At 43.0% G+C, this 23,769-nt stretch overlaps 1 protein-coding gene and 1 non-coding gene across 2 annotated transcripts in view; one reads left to right on the forward strand and one right to left on the reverse strand.

Annotated features, from left to right (window-relative positions):
• Positions 1–17,987, forward strand: part of SMS (spermine synthase) — a 48,550-nt gene extending 30,563 nt beyond the window's left edge. The window contains exons 6-11 of the mRNA XM_059157045.1: positions 404–558; positions 1,224–1,313; positions 9,641–9,755; positions 10,542–10,621; positions 15,755–15,870; positions 17,488–17,987. Coding sequence (XP_059013028.1) covers positions 404–558; positions 1,224–1,313; positions 9,641–9,755; positions 10,542–10,621; positions 15,755–15,870; positions 17,488–17,527 — 596 coding nt within the window. The 3' untranslated portion in view covers positions 17,528–17,987. The remainder of the gene's footprint in view (positions 1–403; positions 559–1,223; positions 1,314–9,640; positions 9,756–10,541; positions 10,622–15,754; positions 15,871–17,487) is intronic.
• On the reverse strand, positions 9,079–9,186 carry LOC131822359 (U6 spliceosomal RNA). The gene has a single exon (XR_009350231.1). It is a non-coding gene; the product is annotated as a U6 spliceosomal RNA (small nuclear RNA).
• Positions 17,988–23,769: the final 5,782 nt, after the last annotated feature.

Here is a 23,769-nt window from a genome sequence, read left to right on the forward strand (position 1 = left end):
TGCTAACAATTTAGCAGTTCTGGGCCATTCTTGTTTCCTCTAAACCCTAGTTTGCTTTTTTTCTCTCTCCTATTACTTGGAGCAACTCTCAGGCTGTTTCATGTAATAAAAGATGTGATTGCTTTTAATCAGCATATCAGAACATTCTTAAGACTGAATTCTTTTTCCTGCTGACCAATTATGTGTATGGGATATATTAGGTGTCAGGTGAGTAGGGTTGATGAAAAGTCCACAATGCAAAAAAAAAAAAGGACCTCTGTACATTGTTGACAGTTTTTAAAGATCAAAAATGAAAAACAGTGCGAATTTTAGACTAGATTCCAGCACTTTCTAGGATGGCAAGTCAGGTCGCAGTATGGGTTTCGGTAGACTTACATTTTGTACCTGTGTTTTTCCTCCCTAGATCTGGCAGAGAGTGATTTGGCGTATACCCAGGCCATCATGGGCAGTGGAAAAGAAGACTACAGTGGCAAAGATGTGCTGATTCTTGGGGGTGGAGATGGGGGCATATTATGTGAAATAGTCAAACTGAAACCAAAGATGGTCACTATGGTAGAGATATCCTTTGTTTGGAGGTCAAGTTCAGTTGGCTTCTGTTTCCTTCCTCTTTTTGTCTTAAGACTCCAGTTAATGTTACGAGGCAAATGCCTTATAAATACTGCCTTGAACAAAAACATTCCATTTAGTACCAGTAGCCTTTTTATATGGCTACAGACAAAACAGCAGAGATCCCCTAGTGGAGAAAGCGAGAAAGTACCCTTGGTAGCGTGTCTACTGCTTATCACTTTGGAAGGGCTTCTTCATGAGAAGAGAAAATTCCATTCTTTTTGAGTGACCTTGGTACAAAAATGAAATCATTGTGTTTTTTTTTTTTTTTTTTTTTGGTAAATCTGATACCCAAGTTAGTGTTATAAAATTTATGTTTGTTTTACCTTTATAAAGATTTTACTTTCCTTTATTCAGATTTTTATCTATTTATTTGAGAAAGAGAGTATAGTGAGGAGCAGACAGAGAGGAAGAGAATTTCAGGCAGACTCCATGCTGAGCCGGATGCTGGGCCCGATCTCACAACCCTGAGATAGTGACCTGAACTGAGATCAAGAGTTGGATGCTTAACCGACTGAGCCATGCAGGTGCCCCTGCCTTTTCGTTAGAGTATTACTATTTCAGAATTCTTTGATAGATCCAAATTCAGGATTAATTTCTCCTTGACCTGTTGGAACATTGACCAAATGGTGATTGATGGATGTAAGAAATACATGCGAAAAACATGTGGGGACGTCTTAGACAATCTTAAAGGAGACTGCTATCAGGTAATTATGTTTTCTAGATAACATTTTGCAGTCCGCTAATAATATGTTATTGACTTGAATTGTACCTTCCTAAAACAACTTTAAGGGAAATTGGTTAAGAAGATACATAGATCATCTTGGAGGGAAGGAAAACGTTGCCCTCTACTGTTAGAAGGTGGGGGAGGGACAGTAGATTAACCCCCCAAACTGATTAGGCACTTGGTGACCGGAAAACAAAGGAGACCACACGGTAGAGTTTACACCGAGTTTTACTCCGGGACGCTTAACTGAGTGGCTGGATCGGGCAGAGGATGGTCGCAGCAGCTGCATAGTTACTCTCTGCAAGGTCCAGACTGTGGCCCACGGATGTTATAGAGGAAGAGGACATGTAGGAAGGGCACTGGAGTCCGAGCGTACTGTTCCCATGACCTTCACTGGGTATGTGTGCACCTAACTGACTTAACTGGCCTTTAATCAAGCTTTCATTAGATTTTACGGCACCACCTGTGTTTGAGGAAGGGGAAAGACTGTTATCTCTAACAGATTCACAGGAAGCCAAAACACATCCCAGCCTTCCTGGGCAGGCATTTCTGACGTACATCTATTAATCTCTAAGGTTCCAGAACATGTAGTCCCAAGAGGTCATTGAGCAAACATGAACAAGATCAGAGGGCCAGAGACGGACTCAGGATTATCAGCACCCTTGCCCTCTGCCCTTCTGGATCTTGACTAAGACTCCTATATAATAGAAGACAGATTAACAAGAGAAAAACAGCAGTTGAGTAACGTTTCTCTTATGTGCTTGGAGAGACCCAGAGATAAGTGAGTAACTCGGAGGTCGCTTTAGAATTTAGGCTTAAATATCATCTTAGTAGGGTTAAGGGGTCATAGGTGTCTTGGGCAAAGTGAGTGATTTTTAGGAATGATAATGGGCCCTTGGAAGAGTAGACGCGGGAGGTATATGATATTTGTGACTAAGTGTGTCTGGATGTGGTATCCGTCTCTTGTCCTATGATAGAGGTCACCCTTTCCTGGTTGAACCCACCAGGGAGAGGCTCTCTGACAGTGGAGTTTCTTTCGGAGGATTTGTCTTCAGGCAGATTGAAGGGGAGTTCACAGAAACTTGTTTTCTCCATTTGCTGTTTTTCACGTGCCTACAGCTCAATGTAGTAGACCAAAGTGGCGTACTTTGAGGTGGTGTGTTCTGCTACCCTTCAGACTCTTTGTGTGAATTGTGTACATCTCAGCAGTTGCTTCTTGCTAAGCAAATTAGTTTCTGTCCTAAATTGTACTGTGCTTGCAAGTTGACCAATCATTACAGCTTGTTGGATATGTTTTGTATTGTATTTTGAGCATGCACGTGTTCAGTGCTTATATCTACAGTACTTGTTAGAACAAGATAACCAAGCAAATACATTTTATTTGAATAGGATCTTAAATGTGTGTCTTTAAAAAAAAAAAGGAAACAAAAGTATGTCTCCAGTTTTTTTTTAAAGATTTTTTTTATTTGGCAGAAAGACACAGCGAGAGAGTGAACATAAGCAGAGGGAGAGGGAGAGGGAGAAGCAGGCTCCCCACTGAGCAGAGATCCCGATGTGGGGCTTGATCCCAGGACCCTGAGATCATGACCTGAGCCGAAGGCTGAGGCTTAACAACTGAGCCACCCAGGCACTGCCTGTCTCCAGATTTGGAAACAATTCAGACGACTGCTTTAATTTGTTGATCTGTAAATTGTTTACCCCTACTGCATCTTCCCTAATATGTTGGCATCCAAATTTGATTTCATGGTTCATGCATGTTAATTTTTTAAACTGGAAGAGAGATCTGTCTCTGTTGAAATGTAGGTGTGATTGTTTCGTGGGCAAAAGGGAAAAGAAGGATATATATTTCACATGTGCTGTTTGAGAGTTTTAAGAAGGGGCGGGGTGGGGTCAGTTTCATCAGAGCATGGCAGATTTGTTGCACTCACACGGAGCTTAAACGTTACCATTGTTGTCAAATATTGTTTGCATTGTTAGCTAGACTCTCTGCCTAAGGTGTTTTAACCTGTAATTCTCAACCCTGCACCAAGTGGCTGTGCTCCTCTTTTGTAGCTGAGGAAGATTCAGCTTAGTTCAAAGGACATTTATTCAAGATTATAGGGTAAGTTTAGAAGAGTGATTCACTCTGATACCGGGCTCCCTGGCTCCTGAAACTTCCTTATATGGATTGAGAACAATGTAAGCATATGCAGAACCACCAACCCAGACATGTGGGACGGTGGAGTTGTAGAGTGTTGTAATTAGCAGCTGGCTGTATGGAGGGACCATTACTAATGGCTTTGAAAAACAACTCTTGACTTGCACATCTGTCTGAAAGCAAAGCAGAGCACCAAAGGCAGGTGGTGACATTGACATTGACATTTGACATTGACATTCTAGGGAATGGAAAAGTATTTTATTTGAAATGGTTCTGCTTTTGAGGAAGTTAGATGTCGGAAGACACCCGCCCACCCCTTCCGTCTTCTTGCTGGATTAGAACAACCATTAGGAGGAGCCTGGAAAATTCTTCTGAGGTTGAGGGTTTTCTGAGTGCTCTCAAGGGATGGGTTGGGGATTTCCTCATCTGGGGGTACCACAGGCAAGCCCCTTATCCATTAAAATACTACCATTACTAAAAAGCACCAGGTCTTTGCAAATGTTTATTTCAAAAACACATAATTACCCTGCTTAACCAGTTTTAGAAAATAGAACATGTTCCAAAGTTCTCCCCATTCCTTTTATGATAGATTAACCTTAATACTAAAATCCTTAAGGTAGTACAAAAAGAAAACTAAAGATTGATTTTGATGAATATACAAGATTCTCAAGGAAAAATAGTAAAACAAAATCCAGCAGTTTATTTAAAGAACTCTTTAGGCCGAAAGAAGATTTAGCTCAGAAACATAAAGATGGGAATCTTAAGAAATCTGTCAACATGATTGATTGTATGAATTATTTAAAAGAGAAGATAGTATATTAACAGATGACAAAGCGCTTGGGATATTTAGCATTCTTAATAAAAAGTCTTTTAAGTAAGATAAAATTTCAATAGAAATTGAATGACTTATCAGAAACTTAGTGTCACACAAAATGGCAAAATACATATGGCGTTTCCAGTAAAACTAGAAATAAGGTGAAGATGCTTATTGTTATCCTTATTCAACATTGTTTTTGAGGCATTAGCTAAGGCAGTAAGTTAGGAAAATGAAGAGTAAAAATATAGAAAGAATGATTATTTGCAGATGATGTTAAATTGTTAAATGCTTAGACAGTCTAGGATACTCACTTCAAAAATGAGTTGAGTTCATGAGAATTTGGTGAAGTGATTGGATGGAGACAGTCCAAAAAAAATTTTTTTAAGCTATGTTAAATCCAGAACAGTTTGAACGGAAATTGGAGGTAGAGAGTGGCCTGGAGATCCTATCAGAATAATGACAAAGAATAATGACCAATTTTTTTCAAGTTATTAATTTTAATTCTAGTGTAGTTAACAAGAGTATTATTATTAGTTTCACATATACAGTACAGTGATTCAGCAATTCTGCATTACTCCCTGCTCATCATGCTAAGTGCACTCTTAATCCCTATCACCTGTTCACCCATCCCCCTGCCCACCTCCCCTCTTGTAACCATCTGATTGTTCAGTATAGTTAACTGTTTTTTGGTTTGTTTCTATTTTTGGTTGTTCATTTTTTTTCCCTTAAATTCCCTGTATGAGTGAAATCATACAGCATTTGTCTTTCTCTCACTGACATATTTCACTTAGCATAATACACTGTAGCTCAACCGTCATTACAAATGGCAAGGTGTCATTCTTTTGATGGCTGAGTAATATTCCAGTGTGTGTGTGTGTGTGTGTGTGTGTGCGCACGCGCGCGCGTGCATGCTTTATTCATTCCATCAGTTGATGGACACTTGGGCTGCTTCCGTATCTTGGCTATTGTAAATACCGCTACCATAAACATTGGGATACAAGTATCCCTTTGGATTAGCAAATGTTCTTGTATTCTTTGGGTAAATACCTGGTAGCACAGTTGCCGGGTCAGAGGGTGCGCTCTGTTTTTAACTTTTTGAGGAACGTCCATATTGTTTTCCATAATGGCTTCTGCCATGTGCATTTCCACCAGTAGTGCAAGCGGGTTCCCCTTTCTCCTCATCCTTGCCAACACCTTTTGTTTCTTGTGTTGACAGGTGATATCTCATTGTAGCCTTGAATTGCATTTCCCTGGTGATGAGTGATACTGAGCATCTTTTCATGTGTCTGTTGCCCATCTCTGTTGGCCGTCTGGAGGTTGTCTTTGGAAAAATGTCTGTTCGTGTCTCCTGCCCGTTTTTAAGTTGTGTTATTTGTACTTTGGGTGTTGTGTAAGTCGTTTATATATTTTGGATACTAACCCTTTATCAGATAATGTCATTTGCAGATATATCTTCTCTCATTCTGTAGGTCGTCTTTTAGTTTTGTTGATTGTTTCCTTTGCTGTGCAGAAGCTTTTTATTTTGATGTAGTCCCAGTAGTTTATTTTTGCTTTTTTTCCCCTTAACTCAGGAAACAGATCCAGAAAAATGTTGCTGTGACTGATGTCAGAGAGGTTCCTGCCTGTGTTCTCTTCTAGGATTTTTGTACTTTGAGGTTTCACATTTAGGAATAATGACCAATTGTTAAATAGTTAGGAGTATATTTAATTAAGAATGGTATTGTGGGACTGATAAGAATTATGTCAAGATCTTATTAAACTACCACAACTATAGTTGGACTATATGGAGGGGCTCCTGGGTGGCTGGGTCATTAAGTGTCTGCCTTCAGCTCAGGTCATGATCCTAGCATCCTGGGATCGAGCCCCACATTGGGCTCCCTGCTGGGCAGGAAGCCTGCTTTCCCTCCGCCAGTCCCCCTGCTTGCGTTCCCTTTCTCACTGTGTCTCTCTCTGTCAAATTAATAAATAAAATCTTTAAAAAAAAAAAGAATTGGCATATATGGAGAGGCATATTATATTTTTAGGATGAGAATACCAGAACAATGTCTTTAACTTCCTAATTATAAGTAAGTCCAATCAGAATCCCAAGGAAGTTTTTAGAATTAAGTCAGATGATTTTTAATTTCATTTGTAACAATAAATACCTAAGAATAGCCAAGAATAAATTTTTTAAAATATTTTTTTTTATTGAGACACCCGGGTAGTTCAGTTGGTTAAATGCCTGCCTTCGGCTGTGGTCATGATCCCAGGGTCCTGGTATGGAGCCCCCGCATCTCAGGATCTCTGCTCAGCGGGGAGCCTCCTCCTCCCTCTGCCTGCCGCTCCCCCTGCTTGTGCGTGCTCACTCTCTAATATATAAAATCCTTTTTTTAAAAAAGATTTTTAAAAAAGATTTTATTTATTTGTCAGAGAGCGAGTGAGCACAGGCAGGCCGAGTGGCAGGCAGAGAGAGAAGCAGGCTCCCCGCTGAGCAAGGAGCCCAATGTGGGACTCCATCCCAGGACTCTGGGATCATGACCTGAGCCGAAGGCAGCAGCTTAATTGGCTGTGCCACCCAGGTGTTCCAATAAATAAAATCTTACTTATTTATTTGACAGACAGAGATCACAAGTAGGCAGAGAGGCAGGCAGAGAGAGAAAGGGAAAAAGGCTCCCTGCTGAGCAGAGAGCTGGATGTGGGGCTTGATCCCAGGACCCTGAGATCATGACCTGGGCCAAAGGCAGACAGACGCTTAATCAACTGAGCCACCCAGGCGCCCTGCCAAGAAAAATTTAAAAAAAAAATCATAGTGCAGGGAAATTTGCCTTGTTGTTTAGTAATTTACCGTTAAAGCATAGTAATGAAGTAGGGAGTGTGATGTTGACACAGGAATGCACATAAAGAGGAATGGCAAGGAGACTTTGAACATGTCTGCGTGTGTATTCATGCAAGTAAAGATGACCTAGGATGTATTTCAGTTTGCTTGGGAAAAGGAGATTGAGTTGATGTCATAAGTGATGCTAACACAATGAGCTGTCCATCTCCATCAGAACAAAGTTAACGTGACCCTAGAAACCATAGAAAAATTAATCTCCGACAGCTTAAGCTCTGGATGCAAAAACTTATTCAGCATATTTAACCTTAGAGCTGGAAAACCTTTTCAAGAAAGACAAGAAACCCGGAAACTACAACCACCACCTGATTGTATAAATGAAGCTGAAAAACTGGTAGCAAACACGACAGGGATTTAATCCTTTCAAGAATGCAGAGAGCCGCTACAATTTAAGATTTAAAAAAATAAGATAACTAAAGAGAAAAACAGCAAAGGATGTGAACTAGTATTTCCCAGAAGACAAAAATCGTACATATGTCCTATAAACTCACCTTTGTTAACGGCCCAGCAAGTTCATGTGAAAACAGTAGCAAGGAACCGGACAGAATAGAAAGAGGGACAGATAAAAAAAGGGGGACACAACAGAATGAGGTGCTTGCGTGCACTGCTAGTTGGAGTGTGATTGTCATCGAAACTATAAAAACTAAAGTGGACATGCCTTTGGTTTCAGCAACCCAGTGTTCGCATGTGTGGCCAGCAGACCGGCATCTGTCTATACGTTTTTCATGGAATGATACAATTTTAAGAAATATCACTACCCCTCCCCCAGAAAAAAAATCTATCTTTACCAGGAATGGTGTTAGATGAACATTTTTGAGTTCAGAAGGTGTGTGATCCTAGTTCTAAGAAAAACCACGTGTGCGTTTGTGTGAGAATGTGTGTTGGTAGGAGTGTATGCGAGCATAGGAGAACACTGCGCATGTCCCACGGGATTGAGTAGTGTCTTGATCTCTGTGTGGTTGCACTTAGATGGCGCATTAAGTGAAGCAAGTTATAAAACAATAGGGCTGTGAGATCAGGTTCTTCAAATTGTGACTGAGGATCTGTGTAAGGACGTTCAGAGGAAAAATTCTGGAATAGGTTATTTTAGGGAATTCTGGCAAACTTGACTTCTGACTTCCATGAACTTGGTTTTCATGAGTAAGTGTGTTGTAACTAGAGAAATGAAGGCAGGCCCCAAACCGAGTTCCTGTACTATTCACCCATGAGGGTTAGGGGTCCTGCTCCCCACCCACACACAGTCAGAAATCTACAACATAACTTGACTCCTCCAAAACTTAACTAGTAACATAGTGTTGACTGGATGTGTTACCAAGAACATAGTCAGTGGACCCATTTTGTATGTTATATGTATTATGTATTGTATTCATACAATAATCCAGAGAAAAGTAAATGTGATCGAGAAAATACTTCTACAGTGTTGTATTAGAAAAAAAAATACTGTGAATACCTATTTGCTGTATTAGGAGGAAAAACAACTGTGAATAATAAGCGAATAACAGTTCAAACCCATGTTGTTCAAGGATAATTATGTTTATTGCACAGGATCTGTTCGAGAATTCCAGCTCTTAACTACTGTACTTGTTAATAATTGTGATTGTGCGAGTTGGTATTTCTTACACGGTTGTCTTACCAACAGTATTCTAAGTAGTTAAAAAAAAATAAAAAGGAAAAACGGTAGGTTAAAAGTTTGAGGTGAGATGCAAAAAATCAATAGACAGTGAAGTCATTCAGTGTTTAGCATAGAAGAAAAAGTCAAAGTAGAAGAAGATAGAGACAGTAGTAGGAGAGACCGTAGACTAGAGTTCAAGTATGAACTTGGCTTTCATACAGATCTCGGTGTACTTCTTGACTTCGTTTCTTACCGGGTACCTTTGGGCAAGCTTCCCCCCCCTTTTCCCTCCCTCCCTCTGTCTCTCAAAAGTATGGAATCCTTCAGGAATTTGTGTTTCGTCCTTGTGCAGAGGCCATGCTCCTCTTCCGCTGTATCATTCCAATTGTAGTGTGTGTGCAGCTGAAGCAAACACTATATATTCTCTCTAGTTTGATTTAGAGAGGAAGGGGTGGAGGGCCAGAGGGAAGAGAGAGAACCTTAAGCAGGCTCTCCATGCCTCTCCCAGCGCGGAGCCCAATGTGGGGCTCGATCTCACAGCCCTGAGCTCATGACCTCAGTCGGAAGCTTAACTGACTGAGCCACCCAGGTGCCCCTGCGTAACCTCTCTTAACTTTGGTTTTCCATTGGTACAGTGTGGCTAATAATAGTACCTGTAGATATGTTGCTTGGATGAAGTGAGGAGGCAGACAAAGCCTCTAGCAGGCACGGAATTGTAGCCGTAGGGCACGGCTGGAAGTCACTTTTGCTCAAAGGCAGGCCATGTGCCGCCAACAGCAGTTTCATTTCCCGCCCCCCTCCCCAAGGGTTTTAGCGCTTCCACCCACATGAGTCAGCTCACGTGTGTCTGTTCCTCTTCTCTTTGGAAGGTTCTAATAGAAGACTGTATCCCAGTACTGAAGAGGTACGCCAAAGAAGGGAGAGAGTTTGATTATGTGATTAATGATTTGACAGCTGTTCCGATCTCCACATCTCCAGAAGAAGGTAGATCCTGTTTTTTTCTGTTATAACCGAGATAATGTTCATGAAAATGTTTTCCTTGGCACTCTGTGAGAATGGAAGGTTCTTAAAGATGGTCTCCTTCGTTGGTTCCTTCAGTTTTTCAAGGTAGTTCAGCTGAGGCCCACGGTGGAAAGATGGTTGGATTTCAGACACTAAATGGACACATTTACTCAGTCGTTGGAGAGAGACACTAAATGCAATGGCTCCTAATCACATCATTGACAAATTAGCTTGTTTGGGGATTTATTTCTGTTACGTGATTTTTAACCTGTACTGGGACAAACTGGTGAGCTTTCTGAGCAACACCAGAGACAGTTCCCCATTCTCAGACCACCTACTCCACATCGCTGCTGGTTTGGTGTGTCAGAGTTAGTGTTTTCCCCATAATCTTGCCTTCCTGCTGAGCTTGCGGACCAGGTCCCCATGTGACGACCCTTGCTGTTTCTCTCTTGGGATGTCCTGCTTCCCTCTTAAGCTGTTGTCTTTGAGATTTCAACCACTGCATTTTTGTTCAAATCTTTATTGGTATCGTTAAAGCAGTGCTAAGCACATGAATACTTTTGACCTTGCTTGAGTATGTACACGTGTGTACAGGACTCCCCCGAAATGACAGTAAATGCTCTTGAATATTAGGTCTTAAGCTCTTGGCTATTTCTTTCTTTTTGGGAGGTATTGTTGAATATTAATGTGGATAATTGACTTTTTAGATGTTTCTGATGCATGCAAGCCCATATTTATGTAACGTAAAAATTTTGTTTTAACATCCAGATTCCACATGGGAGTTTCTCAGACTGATTCTTGACCTCTCGATGAAAGTACTGAAACAGGATGGGAAATACTTTACACAGGTAGATTACTTAACTGGTTTTTTTCCCCAAAAGTCTCAATAAGAATTTTATATTTTGAAATTTGCATGTATTTTATTGAAATTTATATTTGTTAAGGATAGAACGTTGTAATTGAATTATGTTCTTTCAAACAGTAGTTTATAAATAGCTGACCTGTCCTGCCTTGGGAATTCATTCTGTCCTCAAGACCTGCTGTCCTGATTGCCCAGCCCTGGGCTGTGGCTGTAGTGTGTTGTCTCTGCCAGCAGATGGAGACACAGATTGTGATTTGGGTTGTTTTTTTTTTTTTTTTTTTTTTTGACTTTTTCCTCTAGGAGATTGTTCATTGGAAAGCCAGTTTATCCACATAAGTTTCATAAACTGCTTTGCCTGTAGTATGTGCTCCTACCACCAGATGGAAGCAAATTTTTTTTCTCATTTTCTATGGGCTTCTTAAATTTAAAGTTTGTATCTTTTGTTATGTAAAACATACATATACATAAAATCTACCAAAGCCCTGAAGAATATTCTGAAAATGATCACGAAAGGAGCTAAATGATGATCTGCGTCTCTTTACTTGGTACAACAATCCCTTGACCTATAAGCAGAAGATAAGCACTTTGGTGGTATTGCACTGTGGTTCCTATAATTCTTACGGGCTTTTGGGAGACCACCCGCACCCCTTTAAAAAGCATTAGTATGTTTAAATGTGAAGGACTAGTAGAGAGGTCTTAACTTTATTCTCCCAAGGAGGCATTTTAATGCAGGTACAGGGCGGTTGATGGGGTCTGAGATTAATAATGCTGAAAACAACTTGGCAACTCTAAGAGACACTTTGGTCTTCAGCTGATCCTGTTTTCCTTCTCTTCCTGCACGAAGATCCACCCCATGGTGGTTAATCCTAGATCTTGTACTTGGTGAAAATATTGGGAAGCTTCTTGGGAAACCGACAGCTGCTCATGAATGGGTTTTTTGGGCTTGATGTTTAGAAACGATTTTTTTTTTTTTAACACATTCTAGACTTGACTCCAAAGCAGGGGTCTGCAAACTATGGGCAAAATCTCCTCTCCTGCTTGTTTTGATAAGATTTTCTTGGTAGACGGCCACACGCTTTCGTGACAATTTACCTTTGGCTGCCCTCATGCTGTAGGGGCAGCATTGAGTAGTTGTGATGGGGGACCATTGGATCTGCAGAGCCTCAACTATTTTCAGTCTGGTCCTTTACAGAAGAAATTTGCAGACCCATGCTTTATAGGAAGTCTACAATGAAACCTGGGGAGGGCTGCGAAGAGCCACAGGGGTGGGAATTGCGCTGCCTCAGGGCGGGGAGGCAGGTAGTTTGAACGGGGAAGATAGGCTTTCGTGAGACTAGACGAGACAGGTCCTCGGACTTGATCTGCCTCCCTTCTCTTCTCCGCTTCACATTAGGAAAAGCTGTAGAGTTTCTTTGATACAAAATAATGTCTATGGCATTTGTGTAAATTAGGCAAAATACGACCCCCCCTTGATAAGTGGACATTACTAGTACCCTCGCTTGACACATCTACATTCCTCCCTAATCCATGTCTACCTCAGAAGGTAACCCATTTTTTTTAATTCCCATATTTTTCCTTCCTTCCTTCCTTCCCTGTGCCCAGTGTGGGGCTCAAACTCGTGACTACAAGATCAAGAGTCACACAATCTCCCTAGTGAGCCAGCCAGGCACCCCCTCATACTTTCTTTATAGATGTTTCACATGCGTGAAATTTCCTAAATCCTTATATTGTTTACCTTGCTTTTGAACTTGCTAAGAACAGTGGTGTTAAGAATGTATTTTTCTGGGGCGCCTGGGTGGCTCAGTGGGTTAAGCCTCTGCTTTCGGCTCAGGTCATGGTCCCAGGGTCCTGGGATCAAGCCCCGCAGGGAGCCTGCTTCCTCATCTCTCTCTCTGCCTGCCTCTCTGCCTACTTGTAATCTCTGTCAAATAAAATAAATAAAATCTTTTAAAAAAATGTATTCTTCTGGACCTGCTATTTTTTTTGACATTACAGAAATCATAACCTCTTTTTTTTAAAAAAAGATTTTATTTATTTACTTGACAGACAGATCACAAGTAGGCAGAGAGGCAGGCAGAGAGAGAGGGAAGCAGACTCCCTGCTGAGCAGAGAGCCCGATGCGGGGATTGATCCCAGGACCCTGGGATCATAACCTGAGCCGAAGGCAGACGCTTAAAAACTGAGCCACCTAGGCACCCCGAAATCATAACCTGTTAACTGTTAAATTTAAAAGATAAAAATAGGTGCCTGGGTGGCTCAGTCGGTTAACCATGTGACTTTTTTTTTTTTTAAGATTTATTTCATTTGAGAGAGCGAGCACAAGCACGAGTAGGAGGCACAGAGGGACAGGGGGAGAATCTCAAGCAGACTCCCCCATGAGCGCAGAGTCCAGTGCAGGCCTCATTCTCACAACTTCCGAGCCATCTGCCCCTGTGCTCTCTCTAAAAATAATAATAATAATAATAATAATAATAATAATAAAAGGTATAAACAGTACAGAAATCTGTAAAGTAAAAAAGCAAGTGTTACCTACCCACACCTAACATGGGCCGAGGAAGATTTTCTAGAACCAAACTAATGAACTGGGATACATTCACCTCTTAGAATGCCCCCCCCACACCATTATTCCCTTCTCTTCCTCCAACTTAATATTAGTTTTTACACTTCACATCCTTAAAAGGTGTTTAATTCTCTGTTATTGGGTTTTTGTTCTGCATCTCCAATGTCTTTTTTAATCCATTGAGAGGTTTTATTTGCTTGTGTTACATCCCAAGAAAAAGAATCCCAGGATTTTCTCTCCTGTGTATTTTCACCTTGCTTCTTCTCATGGTCCATGATGCCAGCCAAGGTTGTCAGAAGAGTGAAACCAAACTGGTGGGATGAGAGCAGATTATTCTGCCATTTTTCTAGATCAGATCTAGGATCACGCCACAGTTGTCTGACCTGCCTGTGAGGTTCCCGGCAGTGTTCCCAGCTCTGTGATCATCAGTGATCACAGATTTGCCGCTACAACATCACGGGGAGAAACTGGACGTGGAATTCGGAGCCTAGCTTAGTACGTGCCTGGCTTTGCCTCTCTTCTCGGCTCCGTTAATGCTCTTGAGAGCGTCGGCCGGGATGTTCGTGCGCACCATTATGGCAGCGGAGAAAGACCTGATACGTTTTTCTTAAGAAAAGAAAGAAAGGCATTTCCATTTAAAAACAGAGGAAACATTACTTTTTTGGGGTAGGTCTCCATTTGTGGTGAGGTTTTTTCCCTTTCCTTTTTAAGACTGCTTTGTGACAATGTTGGGGAAGAACAAATTAAAACTTTCCTATTTCCTTACCACATTCTCAGCAAGGACATCCTCCCATAAGCCCTCAGTGGAGAGAGAGTGGTGTCAATTTTAAGATGGCAAGAAAAACCATTGAAATGTGCACCGAGGTGGCATTTCCATTCTATAGCTTCCCCAGGGGTGATGTGTTCTAAAAACATCCAGGCAGTGTTTTCTATTTGTGAATCGTAAATTACACGTGTGGTGTTTATATACTCTCACAGTGAACTTGATGTTGAAACCAAATTATATCCTGGTGAAGGGCTCTTTGGCCAAATCCCACTGCGGGACCCTAGATGATGGGTTACTAAACGGGCTGGCACTGGAGGACGACGTCATGCTGAGCGAATGTGCTAAGTTAAAACCACCAAGGGCGGCTCTCAGAATAGTTCTTTTTGCCTACTTGCCTGTGGCTGGTTGGTTGGTTGGTTGGTTTTGAAATGCCCTTTGTGGGGATGCTTACATCACAGGACGCTTCATTTGTAAATGGTTTTCATTTTACATTGTACTTGGCTGTTCTGAGGCACATTGGAAGTGAAGCTGTTAACAAGAACTAGAATCGGCAGGCACATTCAGTAGTCTTCAGAATGTTAGGAACTTCAGAGGTTAAAAGGTAGTAGGTGGTATTAAGAACCCATTATGAGCAGCCCTTGGGGGAAATGGTGCTAGAATTATAAGCCCTACCCCAGACCTACTGAGTGAAAATCACTTGTGACTCCTATGCGCATTACAGAGGAAGAAGCTCTCCTTTACGGATGGCTGGCAGCCTCAGTCAGTGGAACATGGGACTCTTGATCTTGGGATGTGAGTTCGAGCCCCACGTTGGGTGTGGAGATAACTTTAAAAAAAAAAATAAGAAAGCAGTGGCAGTCCTGCTCTAGAACTATGCAGATCCTGTGTTCCTCGCTCTGCTCTGGTCTTGGCCTGCATCTCATTCATCCTTTCTTCCTTTGTGGTCACAGAGTGGCTGCTGCGGGTTTTGATGTCACCTCTAGGTACTAGGTAGGAGAGAAGTTGAAGAGGCGGGTCACTCTGTTTATCCTTGGTTGTCCGGAAGCTGAAACTTTTTCCCAGATGCCCCCAGCAGGCTTCCCTCTATCTCCCTGACCATTGGCTGCTGTGGGGGTGCTGGGGGCAGGTTGAAAAGGTGGTGGCAAGAAAGGGAGAAATATTAAAACAGCAAAGTCAAGAGATGTTTGATAAGGAGTGGAATTGTGGGATATCCTTTATTTATTTATTTGACAGACAGAGATCACAAGTAGGCAGGGGGGCAGGCAGAGAGAGAGAGAGGAGGAAGCAGGCTCCCTGCTGAGCAGAGAGCCTGATGCGGGGCTCGATCCTGGGACCCTTGGATCATGACCTGAGCCACCAGGCACCCCCAGGGTTGTAGTCTTAAGCCATTCTGGAAATCGAGAACATTATCATTCTGATGCTTCATTCTCAACACCGTGGTGATGACGGCGCAAACATCTTGAACGGCGGTGTGTATGCATCTTTGCTCATTGAGTGCTGTTAATACAATGACTGTGTTCCTGATGAGAAAGTGGTCTCTCTACTTTCTGTTGCTTCATACGCCGAATCATTTGAAATGGCTTGATAAACGAGGTAGAAGAATAATGAGCTAATCGATCTGTAAGTAGAACTGAAAACAATTTGTCAAAGTACAGAAGCCTTATCTCATTTTCAAAGATGAACTTTAATCTAAAGCCAGAATTGTTTTCATTGTTTAGAGGTCTTCAAATGAGCTGGGGGGGACCCTCAGTGAGACTCAACAATCCCATTGTTTGCTTTTCTCTTTGATTTAGGGTAACTGTGTCAATCTGACGGAAGCCTTGTCGCTCTACGAAGAACAGCTTGGGCGCCTGTATTGTCCTGTGGAATTCTCAAAGGAGATCGTCTGTGTTCCTTCATACTTGGAATTGTATCCTTAGACCATACCACTGTGCTGCCAGATCACAACACCAATTAAATCCCATGCCACTTCAACATTTCCGTCCAATCACAGATGAAATTAGCTCTGTACTATAGACGGCCATGGTATTCAGACGTGGCTGCCATTTCCTGAAACTTGAAAACAATGCTGATTCCTGGGCCGCACCCTCAGCTTCTGGGGTGTGGCCTTGCCATAGCTCCCTGCCACAGCTCCCCAGGTCGTTTTACTGATTACGCCGGGCTCCTTCTCAAGCCCCACCTAGCAGAGGCTGGAGCTTTAAGGCCTGGTGAGCCATCTTTTTTTCGTTTTTTGGGTTTTGTTTGTTTGTTTGTTTTTTAAAAATTTTATTTACTCCTATGACAGCGAGCGCACGAGCAAGCTCAGGCAGAAGGAGAGGCTCATAGCTGAGCAGGGAGCCTTATGCCGGGCTCTGGGATCGGACCTGAGCTGAGGCAGACGCTGAGCCAGCCAGGCGGCCTGGGCCGCTGAGCCATCTTAACTAGCCTGCCTGCCTGGAGACCGTTGTGCATCTAAAGCTGCAGAAGCTCTACTCAAAAGCTCCCCCTGAGCTGGAGCAGGCAGAAGGAATGAATATGCTCATTCGACTTTTATATTAAAATTAATCCCACCTTAATATTAGTTTCTACACTTCACTTGATCCCGATTTGCACTAGAAACCAAGAGCTAAAAATAATGCGGGGGATTACAGAGCTAATATTGGTGTTGTTCATTAGCTCCCGTTAGTAAAGTTAGTCCGGAGAAAAACCAGATTCGAAATTTAAAATGCCTCTCTTTCTCTTAAAGCAGACTCTGGTCTCCAGATAAAAACTTCCTCATCTGAGGCGCTGGAGTCCAGTTTCCTGTCACAGCAGTTTTCATTGCTATCTAGGGTCCCGTGACTACGAGGATCCTGTGACTACTGCTGGCCCTCAGGGAAGTCCTTGCCTGCGAGCCCCGGCAGCCTCTGACAGAGACACAGGCCCTAGGAAACTCCCTAGGTCCCCCTGGGAGAGGGGAGCAGTCTGTCTGTGGGGCGGCCATTTTCTTCCATGACCTCTGGAGATCCCTGACCTCTCTCCCCGCTCCAAACCGTCCACCTTCATCACGGTTTCCTTTTGGAACATTTTTGTAGTCAGATCTGTTTATATATTGAGACACTGTAGCAGTCAGTTGATAACATTTGGAGAAAAGGCTTCTGACCTCTGAGTCCGCTCCATGCTTCCATCTTTGTCTCCTCCTCTTTCTCCCTCATACTTTCTCCCTCACCCGCCCCCCCCATCTCTCACTTCCCTTCAAGCCTTCCTTGTCATACTCATTCCCTAAAACATTTTAAGACCTAGGAAGCGGTATCGTCTTCCGAGGAAGTGTTCGTATGCCTTTAGCCTTTTCTCCACTCGGCTCCCTTCACGCCACCGGCGTCCCGGTCACAGGTGGGAGGTGTCCAGGCCAAAACGTGGCCTCCCTTAAGAGGACTTAATTCCCATCACCGCAGTGCTTTCAGCCATGAAACTCACCGTCTTCCAGTTTGTAGGCCAGCAAACAAATTCTCAGTGCTGTCTGTCCTCCTTTGAATTACCTGCTCTTATTCCTTGACTCCCTATCCAGGTGGGTATTTTACACTGTTTGGAAGAAAGCTAAACCTTGAAGACCAATCTCTCCCAATCATGTGTGCTGTACATGACATCGAAATGAGTCAGGCAATTGATTGTGATTTCCTTCAAGTTTTCTTTTTTTAATTATTATTTTTAATTTAAACAAAGCAAATGGAAAATGTATATTTTGATGTGCTAGGGTGTTAATTTTTTTTGAAAGTCAGCTGAAGGATGATTAGACAGCACAGCGAAGGCTGCTAAATGCACTGAACCCCTAGAATGTGATTTTTGTTACATTTTGTGTGTGTGTGTGTGGGCTTTTTCTTTTTGTTTCGGTTGACTTCGAATTTGGTTATTTGGAGGAATGAACATCATTGTTTTGTTCTGGAGGAAAGTTCTTTGATGGTGTTTCTTTCCCAAAAAATTGACTTAGCTATTAAAATTTGGTGCTTATAAGAAAGAGTTAAGAAAAAAATGAATAGTAATGCTTCGATTAAAATTATAAATGAGAAATTTCATGTGTTTGTTGTTTTATTTCAGCCAGGTCCCCACTTTCTCACTGCTGATCTCACAGAACAAAGGTGTCCCCTGGTCTTTTTTTTTAGTTCTCCTCTGTCACTCAGTGCCATTTATCTCTTTATAACGGGATGGCCGTAGGGCCTTTCTTGAACAGTAGTAATGACTTCATTTACCACCGTGGTAAATGATACACAACCCATTACATTCACCAGTTCTTCTTTATAAAATTGACCCGAGGATAGGAAAAGATTTGGCCTTACTGTAAAGTTGAAAGTCAGAAGCTTATTTCTATTCCCACTCTTACTAGTGTATTAGATGTGGAAATACAGAGCATTTTGGATTGCTGCAGTGAAACTTTTTAAGAAGATCTTTAGATGCACAGAGATAGGATGGTAGTTTGTGGAGAGACCACAACAAGAGAGGGTAAACTCCCCTGAGGACATGCAGGCAAGTAAAGGCTTGGTATCGTGTTTGTGGATAACAAGCTACATCGGGGCGGCGGTCTACTGACTCAGGTTATTAGACATCAGTGGCTATATTGTTTTCATAAAAGGTTTATGCCATATCAAGGGATTGAGTTCACGTATGGCGAATTTGCAGTAAGCAAAGCATTAAAAATGGAAATACTCAGTGTGTGTTTTGACAGAGAATTAGTGTCAACCCAGAACATCCTTCCTATCAAGATAGGTTTGTCTAACAGATTTTTTTTTTAATCATTTGTTTTCTTTTTTTTTTAGATTTTATTTTTAAGTAATCTCTACCAATGGGGGCTTGAACTCAAGACCCAAAGATAAAGACTCGCACCCATGCTCTACTGTCTGAGGCAGCCAGCGCCCTCTCACGGATACTCTTTAAAAAATGAGTGCATGCCGACTTGTCTTTTTTTTTTTTTTACGGGATTGGCGTGGGAGAAGAAACAATAACAATAAAGGGAGAGTTAGTCAGGTTGAAACTAGATCGGCTCTCAGTAAATATTTTTCTTGTGCACAGAGCTTAAAAACATCATCGGTAGACATGAAGAACCCTACCTCGCCCCTGAACAACTTCTAGAATGCTTTGCAAAGGCTTTGTATTTGCCTACCGTGTGAGATTTAAAATGGTGGTATTGGGACACCTGGGTGGCTCAGTGGGTTAAGCCGCTGCCTTCGGCTCAGGTCATGATCCCAGGGTCCTGGGATCGAGTCCCCCATCGGGCTCCGTGCTCTGCAGGGAGCCTGCTTCTCTCACTTCTGCCTGCCTCTGCCTGCTTGTGTGTACTTGCTCTCTCTCTCTCTCTCTGGCAAATAAATAAAATCTTAAAAAAAATGGTGGTATTATAACCATTAGAACACCATTTTAGCTTAATGGTTTGGATTTTTTTTTTTCCATATTAGGAAAGAAACCAAGTCTGTCTGCTGTCTGGATATGGTGGTACGAGTATGTGGGGCATAGCTCGGTGCCCAGGCCGAGTCTGGTGACACACTCGTGCCGCCAGAGCCAAGAGTCAGAGCTGAGAGGGAGGGGCTGTGCCAGACCACAAAGGTGTATTTGGGAGAGAGTAAGGGGTGCGCTGTGGGAGCGAGAGGGAAACGAGAGACTTGCTGTGGGTGATGTGGTAGATTCCGACCCTGCGCATTCCATTGTCTTGGAGAAAGGATGATGCCTTACTGTTTTTGAACATTTTCATAACTGTTGAGGCGAACTGAACCATGAGAGCTAAAAACAACCTCTACTTTTGCTGCATTTTAAGGAAATGTAATAAGATCTAAACTGTTAGATCTAAAATATTATTTCACTTTAATGGGTGTTTTGCTTTATATGATCTATAGGTAATCGAAAATAATATAACATCCTATCATACAGCCATTTTTTAATTAAGGACAAATACTGGCTGTAATAGAAATTCCATTCAACACATGAGCAGAAACCAAGAATTGGTTTATTTTTTAAAATGCTCCTTTCTCCTTCAAATGCTATTGAATATTTTATGCAATATTTTTAAAGTTGAGAGCAGAGAGAATCAACAAGCAGATTCGCTGCTGAGTGCAGAGCCCAGCGTGGGGCTCAGTCCCATGATCGACCCCGAGATCACGACCTGAGCCCAAATCAAAAGTCAGATGCTCGACCGACTGAGCCACCCAGGTGCCCCCCCCCCTTTTAATGAATTTTTAAAAATTATTATTTGAGAGAGGGCAAGCTTGGGGACGGACCGAGGGAGAGGGTGATTGAATATCTTAAAAGCTTGATTAACGGTGGGCTGGAGGAAGGCTGGCTTAACTCTTCACTGGGCACAAGCAGTGCTGATGTCAGAATAAAAAGGTTGAATACCCGTGCCCTTGCTCACGTTAACTGTTACTGATAGGAATTTGCATCTGCCTCAGATTGTTGCATTTTGTTCCATTCCTGTGACCCCTGGGATTGGGTGAAGAAGTGTGTGTGTGAGGTCCCATGTCACTGGCCTGTATTTGAGCCTGGAGAGCGGCACAACTCAGAGTGTGGTCCTTTGGCCAGTTCTTGGTTTTCTAAGTGCTTTGGTTTACTTCAGCTGAACTTGATGAAGGAAGCGGCCTGCGGATTCCCACTGTGGCGGTGCTCCTTACTCAGTCTGGAATCACACTTGGCGTGGCACTCACTGTTCCAGAGGCGAGTCGGGCCTCATCATTTGATAGGAGCCGCTATGTGGCCACGAAGAACCCACCTCTTTCCATCACTGTGTTGCTGAGTGTCTTTGTGCTAAATAATCTTTTAGATCGCTGTGCTTTGGGCTAGTAAACCCCTTTTATTTACATTATCTTGCTCAGTTTTAAAATAACTTGGTGAATTCACTGTTCCTCTCACCGAGTAGGCTGCTAGTCAGAATGTGAAAAGTACCCCAGGGGTCCCACAGCTAGTCACGATTTGAATCTAGCCTACCACAGGGCTTCTTAAACTTTTTTTTTTGAGTACCTTGGACACCTTTGGCTGTTTGAAACCTGTTTTTTAATATATCAAGTAGATATGATTGATTATAAGGAAATGGGTTATATATTTTTTTAAATTAATGACTTAATATTTGTGCTGTAATAACTTCTTACATTGCTAGGTCTTGTGGTGGATCAGATACCATAATTTCTGGAGTAGTAACGAACATAAACATTTATAAGACCTGCAGCAAATGAATGCAGTTAAGAATGCATCTGATTTCTCTTGTTGACAAAGTCCCAGGTAGCGCCAGCACTAATACAGTTTGTTACCTAGGTTCATGCTTAAAGGAAGTTAGTACATTTCAGCTAGAGGTCAGTGCAAGTAAAGACAGAAATATTTACCCATTCAAGTTTAGGGACACAGTTCTGTCCATTGGTCTCAGTTTAAGATCCTCTGGCCTACGGTGTTTGCTTCTATTGTTTGATTGTATTTAGGTAATGGGGAGGGGTAGCTGGATCCCTTCATCCTGCTGTCAGAACCTCAAATCGATGCTGGCAGGTCAGTTCTTCTCGGCCAGAACCATTTAAAATCTCAATTACCTGTGCCGTCATCCCACTGATTTCTGCTTTATTCATTATTTCAAAAAATGAGAACTAGAACATGGGCAAGAAGTAGCCCAGTGCTTTTGGAAGGCTATTTGAATACTCTTGGATGTGATTTCCCTGGGAAGCCAGATGATAAATGTGACTGGACAGGTACGCTTATCACCTGTATCTGGGGGGCTCGGAGACCCGCGGGGCAGCTCATTAATGCAGATGCCGTCCCTGGGCAGCAGCCAGCGATGTGGCCATTGCAGTGAGCTGTGGCTTTATGATGAAGTATTAGGGAACAGGCCCCTCTCTTGCCACTTTGCTCAGGAATGTGGCAGAGGAAATTGGGGGCTCACCCTGGAGAAGCAAGCTAAATAAGCCAGGTCTGTTTTGGCAGCAGCCCCCCACTACCCAAAGAGGGACGACTGGAGGGTTTTCCCACCCCATGGACTACAGTTGAAAAGCTAGGGTTACAAATGCAGGCCACGGGCAGGTCTCTGTAGACGAGGGCTTTGATGTGGTGTTAACTTAGAGGAGATTGTTACTGATAGGTTGATGATTATGTTAGTAATTTAGGTTCTCACTAAGTGATTCGGACAGCTCTGAGTTCATTGCAGAGGGAAAGAAATGCTCCTTGGGCTACGTTTCCGGTCTTCCACTTTCTAGACAACTCTTCCTTTGCCTGGGTTCGGTTGTGTGAGTTCAGTTTGATACCGCGAAATGCCCCGTCCTGTCTCCCAGCGCTGAGGGGGCTTCGGCCGACACACCTGGCACAGTCATCGCGTGGGCCCTTCATGCTCAGCGTTTGTTTTCTTCCTCAAGGCATAGTAAATATTCTTCATTACGTATCGTCCACATATGTTTAAATGTTTAACGTCTGGAGAGACGGTGTGCCTTTGTTCTCAGGTGAGAAAGAATACACCTCGGTATGGGTTTTGATGGATGTGTAAGAGCTGGAGGTTTTTAACTGAAGTCTGGGGGCCCAGGAGGCAAGTTCTTCAGGCCAAGTCTGGTTGACAGCTGGCTAGAATGTAAGCTCGAACGGTCACGATCCGTCCCTCTTGGTCACGTTGGTGTAACGCTTTGTACGTGTAGTATGTACTTAGGAGGTTAAAGCGCACAATAAAAGGGGGTTCTTGGGATTGCTTTTTCCAAATGGGACATGGAGGAATCAGGCAGGTGTGAAGATGTTACACAGGGTTGGTATGCTCAAGGAGAAAAACAGACAGAGGGAGAAGTCCTCGCATCTTCACTCACAGAAGGAGCCAGAATGTCTCCCCTACCCGAGTGAGGGCACTGGCCCAGTATGGGTGAAAGTGCTCTGTTGGTGAAAGGGGCCTTTCACTCGGGCTTGTGTCTTTTGGGTTCCTTCTTGGTACCCTAAAGGGCCGAAGAAGCTCAAACTCAGGAAGATGTACAGCATTCAGAGTGTAAAACTGGAATGACCTGAGGATCTGTGGCCATTTTGGTGTCAGCCATTTCTGTGAGTTAGTTTTCTCTCTCTCTCTTTCTTTATTGTTTGTGGTCACTTGTCAACTTACCCTCTTTTAAAGATTTTTTAAAAGATTTTATTTAGGGGCACCTGGGTGGCTCAGTGGGTTAAGCCACTGCCTTCGGCTCGGGTCATGATCTCAGGGTCTTGGGATCAAGTCCCGCATCGGGCTCTCTGCTCAGGAGGGGCCTGCTTCCCTTCCTCTCTCTGCCTGCCTCTCTGCGTACTTGTGATCTCTCTCTGTCAAATAAATAAATAAAATTCTTAAAAAAAAAAAAGATTTTATTTATTTGACAGACAGAGATCACAAGCAGGCAGAGAGGCAGGCAGAGAGAGAGGACAAGCAGGCTCCCCGCTGAGCAGAGAGCCCGATGTGGGGCTGGATCCCAGGACCCTGGGATCATGACCCGAGCTGAAGGCAGAGGCTTTAACCCACTGAGCCACCCAGGCGCCCCGTCAACTTACCCTCTTGAATGTCTCTGTCCTTGGTGTGTCGCAGGGCTGGTTGCTTCTGGAAAGTCAAGGGGAGAAACCATTTTCCTGCCTTTTCTAGCTTCCAGAGGCTGTCTGCATGCCTTGGTTTCTGGTGCCTTCCTCCAGCTGCAGAGCCAGCTCCATTGTCTCCTCTTGCAGCCTCTCTGCTACTGTCTTCACATTGTCTTCTGCTTCTGACTCGTCAGCGTCCCTGTGGTAAGGCCCCTTTGGGATTACAGAATAATCCCCAAGAATCCACCATCTCCCCAATTCAAGATCCCTTCCACAGCTGCAAAGTTCCTTTTGTGATGTAAGGTAACATTCACAGAAAGCAACA

The sequence above is a fragment of the Mustela lutreola genome, chromosome X (genome assembly GCF_030435805.1).
Source record: "Mustela lutreola isolate mMusLut2 chromosome X, mMusLut2.pri, whole genome shotgun sequence".
In the NCBI taxonomy this organism is placed as follows: domain Eukaryota; kingdom Metazoa; phylum Chordata; class Mammalia; order Carnivora; family Mustelidae; genus Mustela; species Mustela lutreola.